Here is a 24,892-nt window from a genome sequence, read left to right on the forward strand (position 1 = left end):
CAGGATGCGCATTAAATTACTGCTCGGCTGCTTACTATATAGTGGCTGCAGGTTTCGATATTTGATCAATATTTAGGCGCTTTGCCAACACGTTTCACACTGCACATGCCATGTCGTTCATTCATACGCTCGGGGCGGTGTGTGCGACGCCAAGATCTGGACAAGGAGCGGAAACGCCGCCCAAACGTGACGCCAAAAACAGGCGCACGGTCGCAATTAGGCTGTCCGTGTCGGACGTCGAGCACCGGGCCTCGGGCGAAATCATTGTACGTTCTTCTTACGCCCACCTTTGCGCGGTTATCTAAACGACGCGTGTCCGGGAGCTGAGATTAGCGCGGCCGTCGGCCAAGTGCATAAGCTTTCTGCCTGCTGAATGCGCAACTTCTTTGGGGGCTCCCAGTGCGTAGAATCTGGCTCGTCACTTCTGCACAAGGAGGAAGTTCTGCAGTTGTTTTCTTGTATTTTTTAATGCTTCCGAGCCTACCCCATTTCTGAAAAAGTAAGAGGAGCTACATTCTCCCGTAAAAGGTTTAGAAAATGTTTGTAACATCCAATGAAAGCAAAACTGTGACATCACCAAAATATACAAAAGCAGTGCATTTGCAGCAGCCAAGAGCGCTGTGTTCATGCGGTAGTCACAGAAGCGAGAGGGGGTTTACTATAGTCACACGCGAGAATTTTTCAGTAATATGTCGTCATTGTGTTTTACTTCTATTGCCTGCAGTGTGTCAACTCGTTGGAACAACCATTAGCGGCGGTGAGCTGCACTACTCAGAGGGACTTGGTTGTAGGCCAGTTGGTAAGACATCGTGAGGAGCAAAACCGAAAAACAAGACGGGACTGAGGCAGGCGACAACACAGGGTTGTACTTACAACTGAACATTTATTGAAGAACATCGGAGCTTATATGGATCAGTCGCACGTGCAATCTGGTCCAAATAATCTGATGCAAATAAATGTTCAGTTGTCAGTACCGCCCTGGCTTGTCGCCTGCCTCAGTCCCGTCCTGTGTTGCGGTTTTGCTCCTCACGAGTTGCACTGAACAGAAAGACATGTAACGGAAATAAAGGGAAGGGAAGAGGCGCGTTCCCAAGTATCCATGCAACCCATGGAGGTTTCGAGACTTGCTTGACCAGCACTATATCACCACCTCCATACCCTTGCTAAGAAGGAGCGCTCGTTCGACGTTGCAGGCGCATATCAGATTTTTTTTTTTTTAGAGTCAGAGGATTGAAGTAACCTGACAAGGAAATACAAGTGAAATGACTGGCGCGCGCATTTTGCACATATATGCATGCATATGTGTCTCCATGTATACACAGGCGCGGACATAAGTAAACGGAGCACGCGATTTCTTTCTGAGTGCAAACACGTCTTCCTCGTAAGAAATGGAGAAACATTGTTCATTCATGAGAAAGCGCACTGGCGACACCGACCTGTATGCACGCACCATAGCTTGCAATTTCAGTTGGGCAACGCGCAAAAAGATGTTGGAAGCCGTAGCGTGCTCCGTTTACTTTTGTCCGCGCCTGTACACATATGACGTCGCGGTGTTGCATTGACTGACATTTCTATGAGCTCCGCAAACTCGGGACCTCAATAACAGCCGCAATGGTTCGCTCGGGGCGGAAATTAGGCGTTCCGCGAATCGGGCGGTGAAGCCGCTGCAAGTAAAGAATCGAGGTCGTGCTGGAAAGTGGATCTGCAACGTTATATGGTGTGAAACATTTTTTCCCTCTTTCTTGGCAAGTCTTCCCGTGAGCAATGCATTAGACTTATCCTAAGGTGTGCTCAGTATCGCCACATTCTCGGTTTTACCCTGCCGTAATGACTTGTTAGTCATTGCGTTCTACTGCACAGCCCAAGGTACGTATCGGCCTGTGCAACGCCTTATTAAGGCCGCAGCGTGGCTTGTGTCATTAGACATCACACGAGCGGGAAGTTGCAGTCGGACTAAAGCCCTAATGATAACGTACATTCTTGTCCCTTCGAGGTAATCTTGAGGGTGTCTGAAGCTATTTCTGACATGTTTTGTTTTTCAAAATAATGAAATAAAATATGATGAAGAACGACATTATGTGCATAGTTTTGTGATGGCACCCGCAGCAGTGGAAAAATAACTTTTTGGCACAGATTATGATAGAATAAAATCGGAGAAATGGTGGTGTAGCCCGCTCCGCTGCTGTATCAGTCGGTCATAAATTCGCATGCCAACCATTTCTTACTAACTATAAGTTTTGAGCAACGTGCCGTTATCACGCGTTTGGCGGTTACGCGAAGTCATCACCGAGTCATGACAATGGGGGGTGACCGTTCGATTCCCAGCGTTGGCGGTAGGCGATCTTAGTGAATGGGACAGAGGTGTGTTAACAGGTAACAGCAACCAAACAATGCTTATAGATTCGAAACTAAGAATACGAAAACTTTTACAGGAGCGGAATGGACTTTCTACAAGACAATTACCACTGAGAGCGAAAAACACATAGCATTAAATTCACTGAATTAAGTTGTACATTGGGATAAGCACTGGTGTACACAGATCAAGTGAGAATCCACATAGCGGCAGTCGAAAAGTAGGTTGGGGAGGGAAGCAAGCATACAGTTGAGGGTTCCCGGGAGCATGCAGTGTCGGTTATCCCTCCGAGGAGCGGACTGGCGCTCAACAGTGCAAGTTATGTGAACAAGAGGATAATTATGTCTGCTCTCGTGTGCGGGAAACCACGAGTCATCTGGAATGAAAACCATCTCAGATCGCGTCTTACAGGATGAATGCATATGCAAACCAAGGAGGACAGGCCAAATGCGTTACAGAATACCTGAATATATATGGAAACGGTTAAAACGGTTGAAACCCCCCTGGTCTTTTCCGACCCTCGACTGTAAGGTCACAATTCCCCATGTGAGCGCAAAGCGCAGCTCTCCTTTGGCAGCAACGCGTTCGCTTGTACTGGAATACTTGGAAACAGAGTATGCCTCCCATCTTCAAATTTTCACGGATGGTTCTGTGGACAAGGTCAAACAAGCTAGCGCAGCGGCTTTTTACATTCCTTCTTTGGACTGTAAGTGGTCCGTACGCTGTACTGCTGTTGTATCCTCCACAACGGCTGAAAGTGTTGCTATTGAGGCGGCTTTACGGAAGCTAGGGTCTTGTCCGGCTCAACCTGTTGTCATCCTAACTGATTCAAAATCTGCCCTTCAGAGGTTAGAGCGCGGATTCCCTACTGACGCCTTGTCTCTAAGCTCTCTGCGCTTGGTGCAGAATCTGCGCAGCAGAGGCTTTACTCTACATTTCCAGTGGGTGCCCTCTCACATAGGAGTCAACGGTAATGAGGTGGCAGACAGTCTCGCCCATAAAGCTCTCTCAAGGATTCCATCAAAAAAAGTACCTCAAGATGGGAAAAGTCTCTGCAGGAAAACGGTGCTCGATCACTTCAGTACCCTGTGGAGTGCGTCCCGCAAGCCATGTGTGACCAAGGGACTGAGAAGATCTCAGGCGACCCTTCCACATCGAATTCGCACGGCCTCTGCTCGCACTCCTGCATGGATGCATAAGACCGGCATAGCATCGTCTCCGCTCTGCTCTTTATGTGGTGTGTGCGGGGATATCGAACATTATATTATGCACTGCCCAAAGTACAACGCGGAAAGGCATGTGATGTTCGCTTCCTTCAAGAAGACAGGAACCCGTCACAGCACAGTGCAGGACATTGTCTACCCGAGTGGACACCAGACATGCAGAAGGGAGGCTGCACGCCTTCTTTTAACATTTCTGCAGAACACGGATCTTGTTTTTAAATGGTGACAGCAGGAACGGACTATGGCCTACTGTGATTGAATGTGTGCGTAGATGGTGTCTTCCGGTGTGGACTACTTTATACTGTGAGTGAATGTATGTATGGAGTGTGGCACTACAATGACCTATGTTCGTGTGACTGAATATGTGCATAGATGGTGACTTCTGGAGTGGACTGTGATGTGAACTGTGTGGATTGATTGTGTGCACAGATGGTGATTGCGGGAGAGAATGTGTGCTATTATAAGAGACTGTGCGCTTAGCGGGGTAGATGCGGCATTGTTAATATCGAAGGGACGCAGCGGTGGAGCAATTGCCGGCAGATAAAGCAAGGCTAACCCCACCTGTAGCATTCAACACCTCAACCTCAACCTATATATGGCCTGCCCTCCTAGCGAAACGAACCGGAGTTTTGCCAAACGTGGTCGTTTACCATCGCCAAAAGCTTCCCAGACAAAGGTCGATTACGGTCGTTTACTCCGACCGTGCTCTGGCGGTGCTTTGAAGGTCATGTACCCCTGACTGCACACTCTGGAGTCCATAGCTAAACAGTTGTTTCCACCTCGTTCCAGTTCCGGGGTGTCAAGTATCCCTTGATATTTCCTCTCTTACTTCAAAAGCGAGCGAGAGCACGAATGCCCTTGCGAAATTGTGAACATAGTGGACTCGTGCATGAACTTCGATAGCGCGAGCAGTAAGGGCGTTGATGAAAAAAAAAAACGGTTGGAACGCATCTGCATTTCGGGAACATCTGGCGCGCGGTTAAGTCCACGCGGTATCATGAGAGAACCAGAAAACTCCGGTTCGTTCTCGACTGCTTCGGTAAGCAAAAAAATAAAGGCAAAAAGAGACATCGAAGCATTATCTTAGCCGAAGAGATGAGTGCTCTTATGGAGTCGTGGAAAAGAAGGTATGGGCTTTTATCTCCGTTCTGCAGCTCGAGTCAAGGGCTCTTTAAGCAGTGCGTTGCTGTCCGCATCCAGAGAGTTTGATCTCGCACTAGTATTGGAGCACAGTTAGAGACGTTTGGCGCGATAAAGCAATGCGCTCCTCGGCGCTCCTGCTTCGAGGAACGATCCCGTAGGCTGAGCGGAGGAGCCTGGCTGTGCGGTGACGGAGCAGTGAAAAAGTACATTCACGTAGATATCGCCTCTGCACTCAGCGAAACGCGCAACTAAGCATGTGATAAGATAAAGGCGAAGCAAACCATCGGCCAGTCTTTCGAAGCTTGATGCGGCGCTATCGGTGCAGCCGATTTTGTGTTGCCGTGTGAGGACAGAGAGAGAGCGGAAGGACATCCATTGGCCAGTGTCACGTACGGTGATCCTATTCAACAGATGCAAAGCTGAGGGAGTGTTTAAATATGTTGCTTTTTAAGGCAGTTGGTGATTTGTAATTAGGCGAATAATACGCAATGAGACAAGGATGCAAGAAAACCAGACAGCCTCTTGTCAATTTTTTTTAGTGCGAAAGCAGAACACCAGACGTGCCAACCCCGAGCAAGAATCTTGTAATCTTGTCCCGTGCTCCGAACTAACCCGAGCTTAACCGAGTTACTCCGGTAAGCTCGGGCTAGTTCGGAGGAGAGTCGCGCCGGCTGTAGCCTATATGGATACAGGTGGCAGTTAAATTAATGATTTGTCCCGATAGGTTTTTCGGGAAGAACAGCATGGGTCGAACAATCCCTACCGGTGGCTGCGATAGACGCAGCCACATGCCAGTGCAGTGGTGCATCGCTTAACGGCTGCGCCACTGCGCTGGTAGTGGTATGAGGACTAGTCGCGATCTATGATTGTTAAGTAGAGAATGACCAATTCGGCATATATGGGCATTAACCCACTAAAGCTACCGCGTCATAACCTTAAGGCGGAGCTTAAATATCCCCTCCGATGGAAGCACGAACACATGTTTTCGCATGTCTACTCGGTTTAACTACGCTGAAACTAAACCACTTTTTCTTGTGACTATGTTTAACCGCGCGCATTTTTATTCTTCCAGTGTGAATGAGCACGGTAAGCGTGCGAATAAATGAACGGATCAGTTTATTTGGAGGGAAAGATTCTTGCCAGCTTGCTTCACAAGGCCTATTTGTTAAATCAGGGATGAAAAATGTATGTGTGGAATAAAGATAATTATGGGGGCACCTAAGCAAGTCTTATGATGTGTGAACGCGAGAGCGTCGTTCCTGACTTCGCACAGCTTTCCGCTCGCTCTCCTGGTTGCTCTGCCGCCTTGCTCGCTGTTTTCGCCGCTTGGGTGCACTAGAGTCACTAAATAAAAATGTTTATTTGGTGACTCCAGCGTGCACGTTGCCTCGCTGCAGCGGCTGTAGGTCGCCGTGGTCGCTCCGCTGCTCTTCCTTGCGCGTCGTCGCAGGGTGGACGTTGTTTCGCTGCGTTGCGATGGTCTCGTACTTCGTCGGCACTGAATTGCCGCCTCCGACCATGCTTTGCTGCCTCGCCTGGTGATGTAGACGCGAGCCATTCAACTTCGGACCCAGAAGACACCATAAGCCGCGTTTACATGAATACTACAGTGGGCACGGTATTTCCTAGCGCATCTCGCTGAGCCGACACGCTACTGTTTTCATGTACCACATCAATGGGAACGAAACAGCCCAACTAAAACGAAGGAACGGAAAAAGAGATACACGAGCACGCGCTGAGTTACAACTGACTGTTTTAATCGGAAAACCACGTATAAATAATCTCTAATCGCTGCGTCACAGCCTCACGTCATCATCACAAACTTACTAACCTCAAAAGAAAGGAAAACAATTGCTGAATCGTAAGCACCTACAGGCTCTCACGTTGTCCCAACAGCCATATCTAGTGCTTAGACAAGGACATCGAAGTGCTGCTCACACGCGAGTCAACTTCTGTGAAGATATATGATAAGCGTCTACTACTTCCCGTACTAGTTGCTCTTTATGACGATACAGCACAACAGTGTTGTCAGAGTAAGGAGTGCACAGGCAGGATTTGCAATGTGCAACCAACTTTGACGAACAAGAGCCTCCCAAAGAATTAGCCTGTTCCAACAGGCGTTTATTGAGGCACCTGCCTGTCTGGCCCACGTAGAAATGGCCACACGAGAAAGGAATCCTGTACACCACTCCAACTCTGCACTGCACAATTGGAGTGCCGTGACGAACTCCACACCCTTCTGTGGCGTTACCATTTTCTTTCTTGCGTTTCACTGACGCCGAAACCTTGCTCAATTTATTTGGCGCGGAAAACAGGACCTTGCCACCAAAATTCTCCGCTATCTTTTTCCATCTGTGGGATAGCCGATGGACATATGGGACCACTGCACCTTTGTTCTTCTTACTGCCAGTGCCATCTTCAGCTACTATTTTTTCCTTTTTTTGTTTTCATTTTCAGCAGTAGCCTGTTGCACGTAGACACTAGTACATTTTCCGGAAAGCCTGCCGCTCTACAACGAGATCATTGTGTGTCAAAGCTTGAACCAACTTCATGCAGGCATGATTTCCTAATAGCCGCTCCCAGGCACGCCATGGCGATTCCGTTCTTGACCAGCTTGGAATGATTGGAGCCAAAATCAAGAAGTGGATTTTGAGTTCTTGGTGCGTAGCGCCAACATACATGGTTCCTTTGAAACTTGAAGTTCAAATCCAAAAACTGCAGGCGGTCTTCAGAAGGCATCTCATAAGTGAACCTTAGTTCAGGCGCCGTGCTTGAAAATACTTTCATGATGTCATTCACCACTTGAGGGCTGGCTTCCGTCGTTAGTATCACAGGAAAGTCATCCACATATCTAAGGATGCTTGAAGTACAATCCTTGAGTTCTTTTTCCAGTGCCCTGTCTACTGCGCTTAAATATATACTGCTCAGAACAGGTGCTACACTCGAGCCGATGCATATGCCGGACCTCCCCACGCCACCAACGTACCCTGTAGATACACCCTTAATAGCTCCAAAAAAGATTTTACTGAAATTCCGCATTCCATCACAAAACGACTCTCGTCGTTGTCTCCTGTGACACATTCCTTTGCATGTTTCATGAGAGTCGGATGTGGTAGCGAGCAATATAGATCTTCTATGTCGATGCTGAACGCGGATACAACGGCCAGTTCCGTATTCGATAACGTCTCGACAACCTTGACAGAATTTTTCACCAGGAACGGGTCCTTTATGTGCAAAGAAGATAGGTGCCTTTTCAGGAATCCTGACACCAAGTACTGCCATGTTCTGTGTTCATTCACTATTGCTCTGAATGGGACATCCACTTTGTGGCTTTTGGCGGAGAAAAACACTTCGAGCTGAAGTCCTTTTGTACTACGTACAGCTTTTTGAAGACCCTCTAAGTTTAGCTCATGGAGCAGGGCGACTGCCTGTCTTTTGCACTTCTTCGGGCTAACTTGCACTCGATTGAAGTGTTTGTTAACTGCTGCCTTAGCTTTTTCCCCAAATAAGCTATCAGGTAAAACTGCTCTCGTTCCTATAAGATGCAATACCAACTCGCCCACTATGCTATGTTACCATATAAAGTCTGTCGGGACGGTCACCCAGTGCACGCGAGGGAGAAGTCCAGCCGCCCCCATCTTGAGCGCAGTACGCTTTGTTATCCACCGGTATTGAAGCAACCGCAGGGAGGAAAAGAGGCGCCTCCAAAACTGTTTACATTCACCGCGAAAGTCGACTTTTCTTTCTAATATGACGTCATTCGCGGGCCGCGTTTCTGCCACGCGTGCCTGCCACGGCTTTCTGATGACGGCGGGTTTTTCGCACAGTAAACCAAGTAATGCTCTCGCATTAAAAATATTGGCAGAAAATTGGCAGTGACGTCGAGAGAACAAAAAGCATGGGGACGTGTTACAACGAATCAATAAAACCGCACGTTTTTGCCCGAACCAGTAAGAGAGCATGCACGCACAGACATGCACAGGACGCTGCATTTTATCGGCTACACCTTTCTGACGAAAACACTGCAATAGTTGCGGAGCACTTATTCAAACATAATTGCGAGTGTTAATTATCTGTTCACATGCAGAAAATATTTCCAGTACAAGGAATCTGTTCAAACGTACTGAGCAAACTCGGGCATCCTGTGCCCATACAGGAAAACTTGCACGTGCCTCGGCTGATAGAGTGCAAGAAGTCAGGGAGTTTCAGAGGAAAAAAAAAAGCATTCTAGCACGAAATGTGTTACTCTCGTGCATGTGATGCACTACTCGCACCCCTGGAGACAACGCTTCTCGCGAGCGGATCTTCGTGGATACGATGTGCACGGATACGAGTGCGCCGCGGCAGCGGGAGACCGAGCAGGGCTTGCCCCGCGAGTATCTTATCGGAGAGAGGTGCCGCATATAAGGTGCGGGCATTCCTCGCGGCGCTCCTCTCCTCAGTGGCGTCGGTAGGCGCGGTGCGTGCTGCTGCCGCTGCCGATCCCCCCTTCGTTGCACGCCGCCTGCGTCGCTCACCTCTGTCGACATGAAGTACGCGGCGGAACCCAGGAAGAGGCTCGGTGAACTATTTTGCCCTTTGTCACGTTCTTAAATCGGCTGATAAGGTCCGCGGATATTACCCTCGCTTGTCGCCTGCTGTGTCGCGCGTATGAGTGACAGCGAGCCGCAACTCGGCTGTTAACGGAAATTGTGGAGCGCTCGACGCGGCGGTGCTCTTACCCACAGCACCTTCGATGGTGCAGCCGCCTTCGTCTCTCAGCTCTCGAAACGTTGGCGCCCTGGAAATTTTGCTTGGGTTCCCTGTGGGGGATATTTTGCCTGTGATGAGAGGACATGTGCAGAGCGCGTGAGCTTTTGTTAGGACTGCCATCATTCTGCCTGCTGGCAGGGACAGCCGCATGTTGGATGGTTCGCATCACCCAATGTTGTCGCCGTATTGATGCAAGAAAAAAGTGGCGCGAGAATTGAATGGGCTTGATGCACTTCTGATGTAGCAATGTAGCACAACACTGCTACTTGTGCTCGAATTTCTGTAGATGTTACCGCCTTTGTGCAGTTGTTGCCGTGTTAATCAGACGTCGCAGAATTGTCAACGATTGCTTAGAGGCGACAGTTTGTTTTCATTAATTCTTGCACAAGTTCCCGGACAAGTAGTCTTTGAGAAGTATAAAGTAAGTTCGGAGCCCTGTAGATGAATTTCCTGGTGTGTGCTGCTTCGCTGCCTGGTAGGGCTCGCTCGATGAAGATGAACAGTTGCCGTAACGATAATGTTCTGCCCCAATTCCTTTCGTTGGTGGCTCTGTACTGCAGCGGTATCGAGTAGCCGAAGCACCAGCAGCGGACTTCGGTTGTCCAGTCCCGTTCTTGTCAATACAGGCATCACGCGAGCTCGGCAAATGCTGTTTAAACAGCTCTGAACCGCAGCGGCCAATGTGAACAGCGGATAACCGATGGACCGTCGGTGTAAGAAGCTGCTTTCCAAGGTGATAGAAACTTGGCAGGAAGACATCTGGTAAATATGTCACAGGTGGTAAGCTGAGTGTAACAGGCTCAAGGCGGAGCTGTTTGTAGTTTTGGGCGGCGAAGCAGAGGCAGACAACAGCTCTAGTTGTGCGCTGTCTACCTTTGTCCTAGTGTTTTTCGCGCTGTTCATCACCCAAAGCAGTGTCAACCAACTATATAGCCCAGCTTGCTAATGGTATATTACTGGGAGATGCGTTCTTTCCTAGAGTGGAAGTAACTTGGGTGATGATGAAGGAAACGACGCGTAACTGTTGGTTGCCTCCCAGTGAGTAAGGCTGCGACACTGGTCCAAGCAGAGTTGCACACGTTTTCGCTGTTGCGTTTTTGTAAGACGACAGCCTCGCGTTGGTGAGAGTGAAAACCAGGAGCGATTGGGTGTTCCTCAATGAGGCCGGGAAGCTGAGCATGGAGTGCACGCGGTTCGGCAAGCCTTCCTTGGGCCGCTTTTTGCACCGAGCTTGGAATTCCTTGGTTAGAAGTATACGCTCATTTTAAACCCTTACTGCCGCCACGTCTGATGCCCGAACCAATTCGGACATGCTTTCCTTGCTTTACTGAAGCATTTCGGAGGAAAGCCTTGCATTGCGCTTCGCCGTTTGGCTAGGTTTGTACTGTTGTGCATGCGATGGGCTGTCACTGGGCTCTGAGTTAAGCATGGAAATAAGTTCAGGAACATTTGTGCATTCCGGTTGGAATATGGCCTCATATTTGACTGGTGATGTTAGTCAAGAAATTTAACTTTATCACGTGTGTAACCGAGAAGCATGCCTTAAAAAGTGAACTCATTTGAATGATGGACACACGAGGTGAAGTATGTGTTGTACTTGAGTGAACACGACAAATGGCTGAACCGGCTTTCAACTCGGAGCAAAGCACCGCGAGCCCGGCTTCAGGCTTCTTCTCTCGAAATTTCTGCTCCTTTTTTTCGCTTCGCAGTGAAACACGCTTTCTCCGCGTTAAGAGCTCGTGCTCCCTCTATGACACATAGCGTACAAAAGAAAGACGCACCTCACGTACGGCTAAACGCGCCCCTGACTTTCGGAAAACGCACACTCCTCTTGAAATGCACATTCGCGTTCTGTACCTCACGCTATGCTGCCTGGATTTCATTTCGGGCACGTGCGGCGCCCATTGTTATTTTGAATGTAACTCCTGAACTTCCGAGGCTTTCTGGGCAACTGATGTGACAAATCACGAAGTTCTTTTTTTGCCCCATAATAAACAAGTAAATATTCACGGGGGGTGGCGGGGGGGGGGGGGAACCAGAGCGAAGCGCCGCCGACCACTGCGCGTACCTTACTCCACGCAGATAGGCAAAAGAAAAAATGTCTGCGTAAAGCGGTCACCCGAGATTGCACGCTCTTGAATAACATCCTTATCTAGCGTGTTCCCGCTCCCTGTGTGGAGCGAACGGCACGTGTTCTTCAGAGTCACCTGAGGCACCTCACGCTGGCCAGGCGACGGAAGCCGCCCTGCCTCTTTTGAGGGGCTGCCGCAACCGAAACGGCAGCGGCAAGGCGGCCACTTGTTGAGCGCTGCGCGCTCTCCTTGCGATAGCGTTCGTCGGCCAGTACGTTGTTCTTGTGCGCCGTCCCAGCGGGATGAACTCCACTTTGGCCGCGTTACGAGACACTTAAAATGCACGCAAGACGAGAGCGATAGCGCCTTTCTCTCCTCTCCTTTACCGATCACCGTTGCTCGCGTTTTGCTAACATCTGACATCCGCTGGACAAGAGGCTTCAGTGGCCTTGCTCGCTGCACTCTGCTTATCGGCATTCATTCTCCTGCACTGGCTAATGTTCGGCAAGCAGCAACGCCTGCTGTGCAGCTTACTTTAGGGGATATCAACATGGCGGCCACAGCTCGGAGCTGTTCGAGAGAATGCAGAAAGGCAGGACGCACTGCATCCCATGTCAATGGTTGAATGCCACATACCGGCCGTGCACTGGGGTATTGGTGTCTGTTAAAGGCGTCGAAGTTAATCCTGAGCTTTCCGTGCCTTTGACCCGTAAAAACACCTAGTTAATCATTCGACGATTGCGATGTCTAGTTCCAGTCCGTCCGTCCGTCCGTCCGTCCGTCCGTCCGTCCGTCCGTCAGTCAGTCAGTCAGTCAGTCAGTCAGTCAGTCAGTCAGTCAGTCAGTCAGTCAGTCAGTCAGTCAGTCAGTCAGTCAGTCAGTCAGTCAGTCAGTCAGCAATCAATCAATCAATAAGTCAGTCACAAATCAGTCAGTCAAATCATCAACTCAGTCAGCCAAATTAGTCAAAAGTCAGCCAAATTAGTCAAACCAGTCAAGTTAGTCATCAGTCAAATCAGTGTTCTAATCTTGCATTTGATTTATTCTTTGTTGCGCTGTTGAACTAACTATACATGGACATCACGCGCAATTATTTTTCGGAACATCTAGTTAAAAAGCCGATTGAAAGGAGTAGTATGCCTGGAGCCTTGAGGTGTGTAATCGTCCTCGATTCTTTGAGCATTTTTGTGAATGACATCTTGCTTCGTACAGAGCATAAACCGACTTATAACAGCCTTCGTTCTACCAGTTTTCTCACGTGAAACCACCCTTCGGTTTTGACTGATCCGCAGCGCGTGATCTCTTTCCGTACTTCTGGAGAGGAGTGAGGAAGGCACTGACCTGCGTGCTCTGTCCTTTCCCTCTGTGTGCGCAGAGTCTATGTCCAAGGAGCTGGACTCGAAGACCCTATGCCAGCTCCAGTCGAGCCCCTCCCTGGCCGGCAGCGTTGCTGGCCTCGGATCGGCGGCCACCATTTCCACGGTGGCAGCGGCGGCGGCACCGCACGGCCCGCCCAGCGGCCTGCCTTCGCCCACGGACAACGGCCCGGCAATGCCGCCTGGAGCCCCACCATCAGGTATCTACAGCCATCCTCCTCCTCTGGTGCAGTCGAAGGGGTGCGCACACAAGAGCGCCTCCTTCCGACCGAAAACCTCGAAGAGCTCCTCATAATTACAAGGAGGGGAAAGAGGCGCCACCATGCACTGAGGGTTTCAAACAAAGCGCTTCAACAACCACAGGAGTGCTGAGAAATCTGAACTTCGTGCCTGCGTTGTCTGCTGTTCACCGATAACGTGGCTTATACTACTAAAACATAGATGCGCCTTCATGCAGCCCTCTGTGCGCAGAATAATTCAGTGCAACTGGGCGTTTTTTGACAACTTAAAATTTGCCGTTAGCAAATGATTGATATTAGACGCTTGTGAAAATCAGCAAATCGATTATAGGAGGTTTGCTTCGAGAAAGTCGCATTCAAATCGAATTAACTTATTTCCCATCTTTAAATACAGATGGAGGGGTTGTAGAAAAAAGCTGACCGTGGGCAGCTACACCAGCCTACAAACATACATTTATACAACTGAATCCACGACAGAGCATCAGGTTGGGCTGGTTGGTTTTTCATTTAGACAGGAATGGGTTGAGCCCGGTGTAAAAGAAATAAAGTTCGTAAGAGCATCAAGTTCGTCTAGCTGGTTACCCATTGTCTTCTGTTGTCTCTTCACTTCTGAACGTCCCGTTTATTGTGCTAATTCTCTATAAATGAATCTACTGTTTCAGCCGATTACTAACCAAGCCAAATACGAAGTTTGCGTTTCCCGGCATTTCTGCAGAGGATGAAATGCCGTAGCGTTACTTTTCCCTCCAGGTAATCTTGAGGCACTCTACGAAAGAAATACATTGGCACAACCTAGTTCTGTTTTTCTGTCTAACTTTCTGTGCAGTGGGCCCCAGTTGAAATGTGTAACGTCTCCTGACTCATCCTTAAAAGATTGCGTCAGCGTCGTCAGCTCTGAGGGTGCACCTTTTCGTCCTTGCGCATGCGTGGCAGGTTGTGGCAATGGCGAGCGCTTCGTACGGGGTGCGCGAGAGGTTCTCCCCTCTTTCTTTGGCCTCCTTCCCAACTATATCTCTTTCCCTTGTTCCAATGCACGCTAGCCAACAAAAACCGTGCATGGTTGACTTCCCTGCTTTTTCTTCTCCCTTCCTCCCTCACAAGGCGCAAAACTACATGCACTGACACTTTCACTCGGAATGCTCTTGAGCTGCTCTGTTCGGAACCGGTTTACACAAGTCAGGAAATATCAATGTACATCCTGCTTCAGCAGCATTTTTTATCAATTATATTGCTATAAGGACACTGACATGGCGAAAATAAGTAAACCCAATGCGGGATAAAGATATGATATCTAAGCTGTCGTACTCAAGTGATCACTAGAGTAATTTATTCCCAGGCCTTGCTGTAGCGCATGAGGCTGGTGTACGTTCTTCTGACACAGCTCCTCACGCTCATATAAGACAGTGATAGCCGCGCACATCAGACAGGTTACCAGGACAGAGCAAAGGCGCCACCCGGCAAATTCATGTAACGCGAGTCGTCCGACATTCACGCACTCTTGACTGTCGTTTCGGTTCTGGTGACTTGGTGTTGTATATCTTGCCAGCGGTTTCCATGATGGCGGCAGCCGCAGACGAGGAAGTGGACGACGGAGCCCTGGACCCTGAGGAGTTCTACGCCGCCATCCCGGAGCCCCCGGATGGCGGCTGGGGCTGGATGATCGTGGCCGCCTCCTTCCTCTGCAACATGGTGGTCGACGGCATTGCCTACACCTTCGGAATATTCTTCCCCGAGTTTGTGGACCACTTCAAAGCGCCCAAGGGAACTGTCGCCTGGGTCGGATCACTGCTGTCGGGGTGCTACCTGAGCGCCGGTGCCTACACCTCCCTCCTCATTCCGTCTTCGTCAAGAGCTCGTCAGGCTTTCAGCGTAATAGTTACTGCACTCAGCAATAGGTGTCGACAGCCTAGGTACAGCCTTTCTCGAAAGTTTAGATCCCAGGAGTATTGCATGTGAAGCGTGTAGTAGAGCTCTTGGAGCATCCTTGGAAGCCCTAACTTTCGTTTGGGTGAGGACCGCAGTTCCTCTTACTTTCAAGAGATTTGGAACACTGGGTATGCATAACGAAGTGGCCCAGAAGCAAAGCTCACTGGGGCTCTAAACTTTTGACAAGCGCTGTACATTTGAGGTACTAAGTTATGCAGATCTGCTCACATCATTTGGCAAACACCCTTGAAATTGATTGCGCAACAGAGGCGTTCGTTGTACAATGCGCCTACTTTAGCTTGAGAGGACACAGTAATAGCGTTATAAACAGGAACGAAAGGATCGAAGAAGACAACACAAGCGCTAGACATCTACTGACTTTATTCTCAGAAGTACCACGCATTTGTAGGCGACGATCAGATACCTCCCGATACGAGAACTTCAATTCCTTAGCAGAAAGACAAGCAATCGCTTTGCGCACGCACGACTGCCTTTCCACGTGTGTAAGAAAGGCTTCCAGTACCTCTCGCTCTTTCTGGTCTGTATTTACAAATATCACATATGTCTGCTCAGAAAATGGGGTACGGTCTTTTCATCATGCTCACACCGTTTGCGATGTGCCGCCAAGTGTCCAGGGCCTCATATAGCACTTGGCGGCACATTGCAAACGGTGTGAGCACGATGATAAATATTGTACCCCATTTTTTGAGCGCACACATGTGATATCTGTAAATACAGACCAGAAGGAGCGAGAGGTACTTTAAGACTTTTTTAAACACGTGGAAAGGCAGTCGTGCGTGCGCAAAGCGATTGCTTGTCTTTCTGCTAAGGAATTGAAGTTCTCGTATCGGGAGGTGCCGTCGCGCATGCGGTTTGATCGTTGATTTTTTTGGCAGCTGATCGTCGCCTATGAATGCGTGGTATATCCGAAGATAAAGTGAATTGATGTCTAGCGCCAGTGTTTTCCTATATCCTTTCGTCCCTGTTTTTAGTGCTGCTACTATGTCCTCTGAAATTTAACACCAACTAGCCCAGCTTTCAGCCTTAACTGCTTTAGCTCGCAGCGGTGTTCAAGGAACCGTACTAGTAACCGCTGAAAATCAGTCAAAATTACCTTGCCAAATCATTGTCTCACAATCGAATTGTCTGTGGACGTCAATGACCTAGATTTCATGACATGTAACTAACTCTTTTAGAGATATTACAGAATACTAAATTATAAGTCCGCTTTAGCCCGTACCGTTCTGACTGTGTAATCGTAAAGAAATAAAAATCTGTTTAGCTCTATTCACGACTGATGGTCAGTGTTGCTGAACGTACGTAATAAAGAAAAAGGAATGTGGTCACTGACCATGCCATGAAATTCAAAGACGTTTCGGAGGTTCCGAAACGTCTTTGAATTTCATGACATGGTCAGTGACCATATTCCTTTTTCTTTAATACAATGCCTGACCAGACGAACTTTCGTCGAACCATTATGTTAACGACCGTAAGTGAAGGATGCAGAATTGTAGCGTTTGGCAAATATGCTGTCAAGTCGTTTTAAGTTTTGAAGAGCCTTAGGAATTGGAAGTGGCGCGTAAAAAACGCATGCAGTGGACATTTCTGCAGTTACGCCAGCTAGGCTGAATTAGTCGACATTATGTGATTTTTTTTTGCGCAAGTTTATGCATTGTCTTTCCGTTGGTGAAATTATGTAATCGAACGCTCCGCTGACAGTGAAGCTGTAGATCATAAATAAAAAGTGCTTCACTGTAGTGTGAAATGAGAGAAACCATGTTTTGCAGCTGCACTTTTCCATATGGCTGCTTCGTCGCAAACGTGTCTAGTGTTGCCGCGATACCCGTGCTTATAATTCGCTTCTCATTTTAGGACCCTTGGTGAGCGCCTTGACAAATCGATATGGCTGCCGGGCGGTCTGCATCGGCGGCAGCGTGGTTGCATGCATTGCCTTCTTGCTCAGCACCATCGTGCAAGACGTCGGAAGTCTAATGGTCACATTTGGAGTCATGGCCGGTAAGAGAACCATGTCAATCTACGCTTCGCCGAATTAGTTATGCTTTAAACTTTATGTTTGAAGAACGGGCGAGAACTATCTGATTTTTTAAAGCGTCTGGGCAGAAAAAGATTTTTTTTTAGTTCCGCAAGTGAACAGGACAAGGCGTTCAGTTCGGATGGTTATGAATACGACCAACAGGGCATGTGTCCGCATGGCTCATGGCCGCTAATTGATGGCGTACCCGTATTACCCATAAGGAGCTGTACTTAGACACTTGCGAATCGCGTGTCGTTAACTTTTCTGACAGCGCAGCGACTCTAAACAATGGAGTTCGCCTCGTGTGCGCGTCAGTACAATTTGATGCGAAATCAGGAACTTTAGTTGCTGTGTTGTGCAGGTCTTGGCTTCGGTCTCATCTACCTTCCAGCCATCGTAAGCGTGAACCAGTATTTCTCCAAGAAGCGTGCACTGGCTACGGGTATCGCCGTCTGCGGCTCCGGCATGGGCGCGTTCGTGTTCGCCCCTTTCTGCCAGTACCTGCTCACCGTCTTCAGCTGGAAAGGGGCGCTCATGATCCTGGCCGGCCTGTCGCTCAACTGTGCCGTGTTTGGCGCCCTCATGCGACCCCTCCTCGCCTCGGACAACCCGCAGACGAAGCCGCTCTTGCAGCGGATCTGGGAGGAGAAGGAGCGGCAGCGGCAAGACTCGCTCTGCAACAGCCAGTTCTTCTTGGTGCAGCACGCAGACGGCACCATCGAGAAGAGGCAGAAGCTGTTGCTCAACACCGAGCCGGGCGTCCACTCGACCCTGTACCTCGACCAGTGGGGAAAGTCGCCCATGGACACTCCGGTCATCACGCTGTCCCCGATCCAGGAGGCCAGGCCGTCCCGCATGGGCTCCAAGGAAGACCAGAACGACGATTCCGGGGACTCTGGAAAGGAGAACGACGCCAAGAAAAAGTCCCCTCAGCAGGAGACAGCTCCCGCTGCTGCTGCGCCGGCCGAACCCGAAAAGGACGCAGTGACGCAGGCCACTGTCGACGACGAAAAGACCGCCACGGAGACAACGCAGATGATACCCTCCGAACCGGACAGCCAGACAGCGCCCAACGGGCACGTCGCGAACGGTGGCCCCACAGCGGCGGCGCCGGCCATGTCGGCGATTCAGGAGATCGTCAAACGCAAGGGCATAATGTCTTCCAGGAGCGCCACCAAGCTGTGCCTCTCCAACATCACCATGGGAACCGAAATGAGGAGGAACAGCTCGTCTCCACGCATGTCTTCGAGCGGCTACGTGTACACGGCGAGTCGGCCGCACGGCCGGCTCGCGACCTCTGGTGAAGTGTGGAAACGCGTGTCGCAGGAGACCGTGGCTGGCGGGCCGCGCCAGATTCAAAAAGCCAAGAAGAAGGACATTGCCCGGCCGATGTACCGCAAGGACATCTTCTACAGCGGGAGCGTGGTCAACCTCCCCGAGTACCGTCTGTCGCAGGGCGATGTCCGTTCTTACGTTGCCAGTGTTCTGACCATCCCGGCGGCAGACACGGTTCCCGCAGCCAGCGGCGTGGATCTTCCGGACGGCAAGCCCGGGGCATTGTGCCCTCCTTGCCTGCGACTGCCGGCCTCCATGACCGACACCCTTGCCGACATGTTAGACATGGAGTTGCTCAAAAACCCAGCCTTCGTGCTTGTCTGTGTCTCCAACATCGTTGGCATGATGGGCTTCTGCATACCGTTCATGTACATCGCCGACTCCGCCGTGCTCAAGGGCATCGACAAGGACAAGGCGGCCTTCCTCCTCTCGCTCATTGGCATCACGAACATGATCGGACGTCTCATATTTGGCTGGCTCTCTGACATGCCGCAGATCAACTGTCTCTTACTCAACAACCTCTCGCTCTGCTTGAGCGGCCTCACTGTGTTCATCATGCCCTTCTGCTACTCCTACGCGGCTGCCGTGGCAACGTGTATGATCTTTGGATTAATTGTTGGTAAGTAGTAGCATCGCATGTATCACAATGACGTCAGCATGGTTTGCGCTAGTTTTCCTGGCATGCACTTTTCCACATGTACTGCACTGTAAATTTCACGGACGGAATTTAAGTCCGTGTATTATTCACCTGAGCATGCCAGTTTGCACCATGCTTGCAGTTCACATTTAATTGGCACAGTTTTAGTAATGTTGACATTGTTTACAAGAAATGGCACATGAGGTTATGTCTTGAGTGGGCTGGTTAGCACATAGAGCTTATGCAAAGTCTTGTCAAAAACCGCTAATTAACTGCCTTCGGTATAGCAGCGAGCAATAATTTAAAATGGCATGCGCGTCAGAGGGGAATGCATCATTTGGGTAATGAATTGGGTTACTCCTACTTCAGGTAGCCTTTCAATGGAAGTGCTGACCATGAATAAAAAATGCTGATTCTTTTTTTTTCTTTTTCAGCTGCTTATATTTTGCTGACATCAATCATCCTTGTGGAGCTCTTTGGTCTCGACAATCTGACTAACTCGTTTGGATTACTCAGCCTGTGCAGAGGAGCGGCTTGCATGGTTGGGCCTCCTCTTGCGGGTAAGGATTTATTCGGCCGGTAGACTCAGTGACCACTGCTGCAAATTAAATGAGCAAGACAAACTGAAACAAGCATCTCTAGATAACGTTTCAAGGTCCGTGATCTTAATCACGGTCAAAGCTTTTCTGCAATGAAGCTAGGTCGCGGTCTCACAGATGTACATACCCAACAATTCTGAACAGCATTTTTGAACGGGAAAGAGTTTATGAGCGCAATTTTTTCATATAGTGTAAGATTGCACTATAACAAACAATATATTTGCAGTTCACCTGACGGCAATCCTGTATTTTTTTTTTATTAAAGTTCTTGCTATCGTCAAAGGCGTTCACCATTTGTTTTCTACGGCACTCTTAGCTGTTCGATGCGCTCGATGGAAACACTTTAAAAGGAAGAGTTTGCTACATATTAGAAGAATAGATCATTACGTTTATTATTTCCATAACAGTGTCTTACAATTTTACAATTTTCAAAATGTTTGCCCCAGAATGTTGGACATGTACATATCAAACATTCTGAAATATTTTGACCATTTTAGCTTCCGTATTTTACTTCTACAACCGCTCTTTTGACAGTAGGCATCAGCACACCTGTTGATTTGGCAGATCCGTTATTATGAGACAAAGCAGTCATCTCACTTCAGTGTCGTCTTTTAATGGTGTCCCACAAGAGTGGTGCGGGGACTTGGCGTAATGAAATGTCACTTGAATACACTGCTCAGTTAAACGAAAGTCTTATGATTCTCCTTCGAGAAGGAATGGTCTCAAAATGCTGATTTTCGGCAGTAGCTTCTTCCGCATTGCTAGCTAGGCAGGATGCATTTTGTTGAGCATTTTTTCTAATCGTTTTGTTGTCTCTAAATCTCTCTGATTCTTAAGTCATTGGTTTCACGAAAGTGCTTCACTTATTTCGTTGATATGCTCCGGGCACTACTGACGCGTTTCAAGAAAATAGTTTCCTCTTTTCCGCCAGCATGGATGCTATTAAGTGCTTTTTTTTTTAAGCTAGCGGAAACGTTTGCCTGTTGCTGCGCACTTTTAACCCAAAGAATGGCGTGCGGAATTCCTTTTAATTAAGGACATTGTGTTTATTTACAAACGAGACGTTCTGAAAATTGTTCACATTCATAAGATACAGAGGAAGTTTACCAAAGGGATAGCGCAGTGTTGGAATGGGTGCCGTAACTTGCGCCGGGGGCAGAGTGGTATGAGAAGAGACAATGGGTGCAGTTATGTATGCACTGGTAACTTCAAATTCCTAAACGCGTATATGACAGCGCGCATGGACTCAGTGTGCGGTCAGTGACCGCAATAACCGAACGCGCGCTTCCCTCCCTTGCGGTGCAGGTACGCTGTTCGACATGACGGGCTCCTACGACGTTCCTTTCTTCGTCTCCGGCACCATGCTCATTGTGTCCGGCTCCATGTCCTTCTTCATCCCGTGCGTGCGCAACACGGCCGTCAAGCCGGAGCCGATGCCGGACATCGCCTCGCCGCTGGAAGAGATCCCGGAGGAGAGTGACGTGCCCGAGGAGGATGAGGAAAACGTCGAGAGCATCGTCTAAACGCGGAGTACCCCTGACCGCGTTCACGCGTTTCTCTTTGGTTGGCTCGTCTTCCGACACCTCGGCGGAAAAGGACCGGAACAACCGGGGAGCATCAGCGACGAGTGGGTTGAAAAAGAAAAGAAACTGAGACACACGTCTTCTGCCCACAGGACTGCTTTTGGCTCTGAGTGCAACCTGCTTCGCAGCCAGTGTCCAGACCCCCCGTTTTCTTTTTCCTTGCTTCCTTCATGTTCTCTCCGTGTGCTGGAAGGCGTCTTCAGCGACGTCCTGCAGTGGTGCCGACCTCACGTTTTCAACTCTGCTCTTCACCTTGACACCTACTACGCCTCCGCGGCTCTGTGAACAAGCCAACCGAACCAAAGCACCCCACCTTTACCCATTCTTTGCGCCTTTTAATGTGCCGCCACTCGTTCACCCTGTACTGCCGGTTCGCCAATTGAGGGTGCGGTGGCGGTGAGCTCGGATACGTTTGGGCGGCCAGGGGTGTCTAGCTTGGCCCCGAAAGGAGTTTTCAGTGCGTGATTGAAGAGCAGGGGTTATATTTGTCCTTGGAAGTGCGTGCGCCCTTCTTTGCTGTTCCGTGAAGTGCGAGCGCACGTGTGTCGAGGTGCCATGCCCCGATAAGGCGGACGCCGCAAAGAGGTCGGGCCTCTCAAGTATTTGCCCGTCTCTGGGCACCGAGCGCCGTGCTGTCTTCAGCAGTGTTCGACCCTGTAGTTGTGTTTCACTGAGCCGACACCAGGCTATGTCTTTCGACAGTGACAAACTAAGGTTCGCGCGGTCGAACCTTCTACGAGCTTCAGTCGTGCGGACCAGTTAGGAAGAAAAAACGACAGAATAGAATGGAAGAAAGACAAGAGACTTCTTCAACGTGAGGCGCCGGGCGTCTGTCTTCAAAGACGGGTGCATAGCCCGCGTCTCTCGTAGGCGTCACACACGGCGTCATCGCGTTGCAGACTGTGCGCGTTTTCCGCGCGAAAGATGGGACTTTCACGAAGACGCTGCGGGACTCAGCGCAGCGTGCCGTGTGTGCGCGCAGTGACGAAACAGTGGTGCGCCGTTGTACTTGTTTCCTTTTGTTTGTTTGTTTTCTTCGGAAATCTTTTTGTTGTCTTCTGCGTTCGACCCCCGACACACATCTGATGCGAAACAAAACTGGCCTCCTCGGGCCCGAATTTGTCGTCAATTAATAATGCATTCCAGAGTGCACAATGAAACTTACAGCAATGACTCCTTTGCTTAATATCAAAGAATAAGTGAAAGGCGTGCGTGTTAGACGTGTCAGCGCATGTACGCAAACACACTCATGATTGTAGTCATTACATATCTGTGATATACGCTTCCTGGTCCGACAGCTAATCGCTACACTCTAGAGCAACAACTGCAACGTGTTTGTCCGAAAACGACGCCTGCGGTCTTCTCTCGTCGCCGTAAACGTACGTGTAGCCAAAGTTGCCATAGTGTTGTGACTGCTTTCATCTTCCACAACGTGTCCTCCGTGTTTCTTCTTTCGCATTCGGTGCCACCGGTGTCTCCCATTTTTCAGCACCATCTTCATCCAGGTGGACAGTTAACGACACGCGCTGAGAACTGCAGCTCTGTTTCTGACGAATGTAATGGATCCTCGAAGAGACATTCCAGGATGAGCGGCAACCGTGAGAGAAAACAAAAGAGCTTCGGCTGTAAATCTCTGCCGCGAGCCTAATTCCTTTTCTGCTCTGCTTGCATAGCTTAGTCTATTCGTCCTCAGCGGGTTCGAAAATCTGTGTCATACGAATGGCTGGTGGTTCGCGCTGCTAGGGCATTAGTCGTCTAATAGTAATGAGGTCTTCCGCGTGTGATGTGTTGTGTGGGGCAATCCTGCCGCACTGATGGGGTGTCTGATTTCTGTTCTGTAAGCGCACCCCCCCCCCCTCCTTCCCCCGCACACACTCACACGTGCGCGCGCGAGACACTTGAGCAAGTCAGTAGGTCTTGCAGCGTGCCTCGAATATGCTGCTGGGATGATACTGCGACGCAGAGAATGCCACTTTCAGACAATTAGAATATGAATGGTAAGACAAATATCAGCTTTCTACAGCGATGTTCAGCAATAATCGAACCTCGTAATGCTATGTAACCAATTTCCTTGACGTACTGACTCACTGGTACGTTCACCCGTCGATGAATTAACCGATTGCTTTTATCGAGCTATCAAACCAGCTACTCTGGAGGAAGCGCAACAAACCGCTGGCTTTCCTTCGGACGTTCGTTTGCGCTCAACATTTGAGATATACAGACTTGAAAGTCCGACGCAGCGCCAACCACGGGTCATTCTAGAACCACAGTCCCGAATGCCGAAAACGAGCACGGTAACACCCCTGCAGAGTGCCGATGACCGCCTGAAATTGTTCAAGGAGTGAGACACGTCGCAAATTATGTTCACACTGGGACAGCTTAGCACCATGCAGGGTGTTCTTTGTGATACTCTTGGTGGCTGACAGGGGTGTCTGGAGTACCTCGGGGGTCGACTCTTCTCGAAGAGCGGACCCGACGGACCTCCTTGTCGGGACGAACCGTAGAGGAGACCGCATATGCTTGAGCTTTTGTAGAGACAGCATATACAAGCGCGAAGCGGTCCTTTTGCGATGCCTACACACAGACTCACGCTACTGTGCGGTGCAATCAGTGCTGCTTGCGTTTAACTGCACGCAGACGAGATGATGGCCTTGAGAGATTCATTGGGTTGCGCATTTGCCGCTAGAGCCTTTGAGAACATACACACACTGTGGCAGAACAGAGAGAACGCCGACGTTCTTTTTCTCCACAGCCCATGAGACAGAATAAAGCTGTTATTTGTTTACGCCCTACTAGATGTGCGTGAACGTGTTTGGAAAGGCGCCGAGCATCACCGCATTGCAGAGCTACCCGCGAGAGACGATGCGGCGGTGTGCCGGCGCAGCGCGAACTCTTTAGCATCCTCTTTTCTATCTCGTAGTGTGTCCCTCTCTCCTGTCCTGAACATTTAAAAAGGCGTTGGCACGTATGAAGGACTCATTGCCAGCCCGTGCTGATGCAACGCTGTCCAAGGCACTAACCAGCGTCAGCAAATCGTTCCTGTGTATAAACGTCGTCCTGTACTCGGCCTCTGTAGCACGCTTATCTGTAGCACGCTTTTTTCCTGGTTCTCAACGCAGCTCAGCTCACCGCACTAACGTGCCGGATGCCTCTAGAAATCGGGTGGCTTTTTTTACTACTCGCGTTTCGTAGCCGGAACAGAGATGTGCTTTACTGCAATTGGGCTGCTGTGTTCGAAAAGACACTAGCGTCGGTCTTACGGATTGTGAGCCTGAGGGTTGTGAGCCTCCAGGACACGCTCATCACGTTTCATAAGAGTTCATGTTTCACAAGGAAGGCGCCTTCACTGAAGCCATATGTACTCCGCGAACTGTCAACGCAGTGACGACGTCGTGCGAGACAATTTTAAAACCTTAATGGATAGATTTAAATCGTTCTCATTCTAACAGAAGCCTTCTCTTTGGCCTCAGATGTTCGGGCTGGCTAAGCTAACTGCATGTGAGGTTCCGGCGTGCTCAAGCTGGAAATTGTTACCGCAACAAGCGCGACCGGCTATTAAATCATGGAGAGCAGTTCTCGGCGTTCCACTAGCGTCGCCATGAAATTTCTCTTCTTCACC

At 49.5% G+C, this 24,892-nt stretch overlaps 1 protein-coding gene across 5 annotated transcripts in view; it reads left to right on the forward strand.

Annotated features, from left to right (window-relative positions):
• Nucleotides 1-24,068, forward strand: part of LOC144136213 (uncharacterized) — a 114,065-nt gene extending 89,997 nt beyond the window's left edge. For 4 of the 5 annotated variants that reach the window (XM_077668330.1, XM_077668332.1, XM_077668334.1 and 1 more), the window contains exons 2-7: nucleotides 12,919-13,119; nucleotides 14,705-14,971; nucleotides 16,957-17,100; nucleotides 17,481-19,073; nucleotides 19,526-19,651; nucleotides 20,996-24,068. In XM_077668330.1, coding sequence (XP_077524456.1) covers nucleotides 12,919-13,119; nucleotides 14,705-14,971; nucleotides 16,957-17,100; nucleotides 17,481-19,073; nucleotides 19,526-19,651; nucleotides 20,996-21,213 — 2,549 coding nt within the window. In that variant the 3' untranslated portion in view covers nucleotides 21,214-24,068. Of the gene's footprint in view, nucleotides 1-9,124; nucleotides 9,281-12,918; nucleotides 13,120-14,704; nucleotides 14,972-16,956; nucleotides 17,101-17,480; nucleotides 19,074-19,525; nucleotides 19,652-20,995 lie in introns of those variants that run through there. The other variant, XM_077668331.1, reaches the window with a different exon arrangement.
• The last annotated feature ends 824 nt before the right edge of the window (nucleotides 24,069-24,892 follow it).

The sequence above is a fragment of the Amblyomma americanum genome, chromosome 6, assembly GCF_052857255.1.
Source record: "Amblyomma americanum isolate KBUSLIRL-KWMA chromosome 6, ASM5285725v1, whole genome shotgun sequence".
NCBI lineage: Eukaryota > Metazoa > Arthropoda > Arachnida > Ixodida > Ixodidae > Amblyomma > Amblyomma americanum.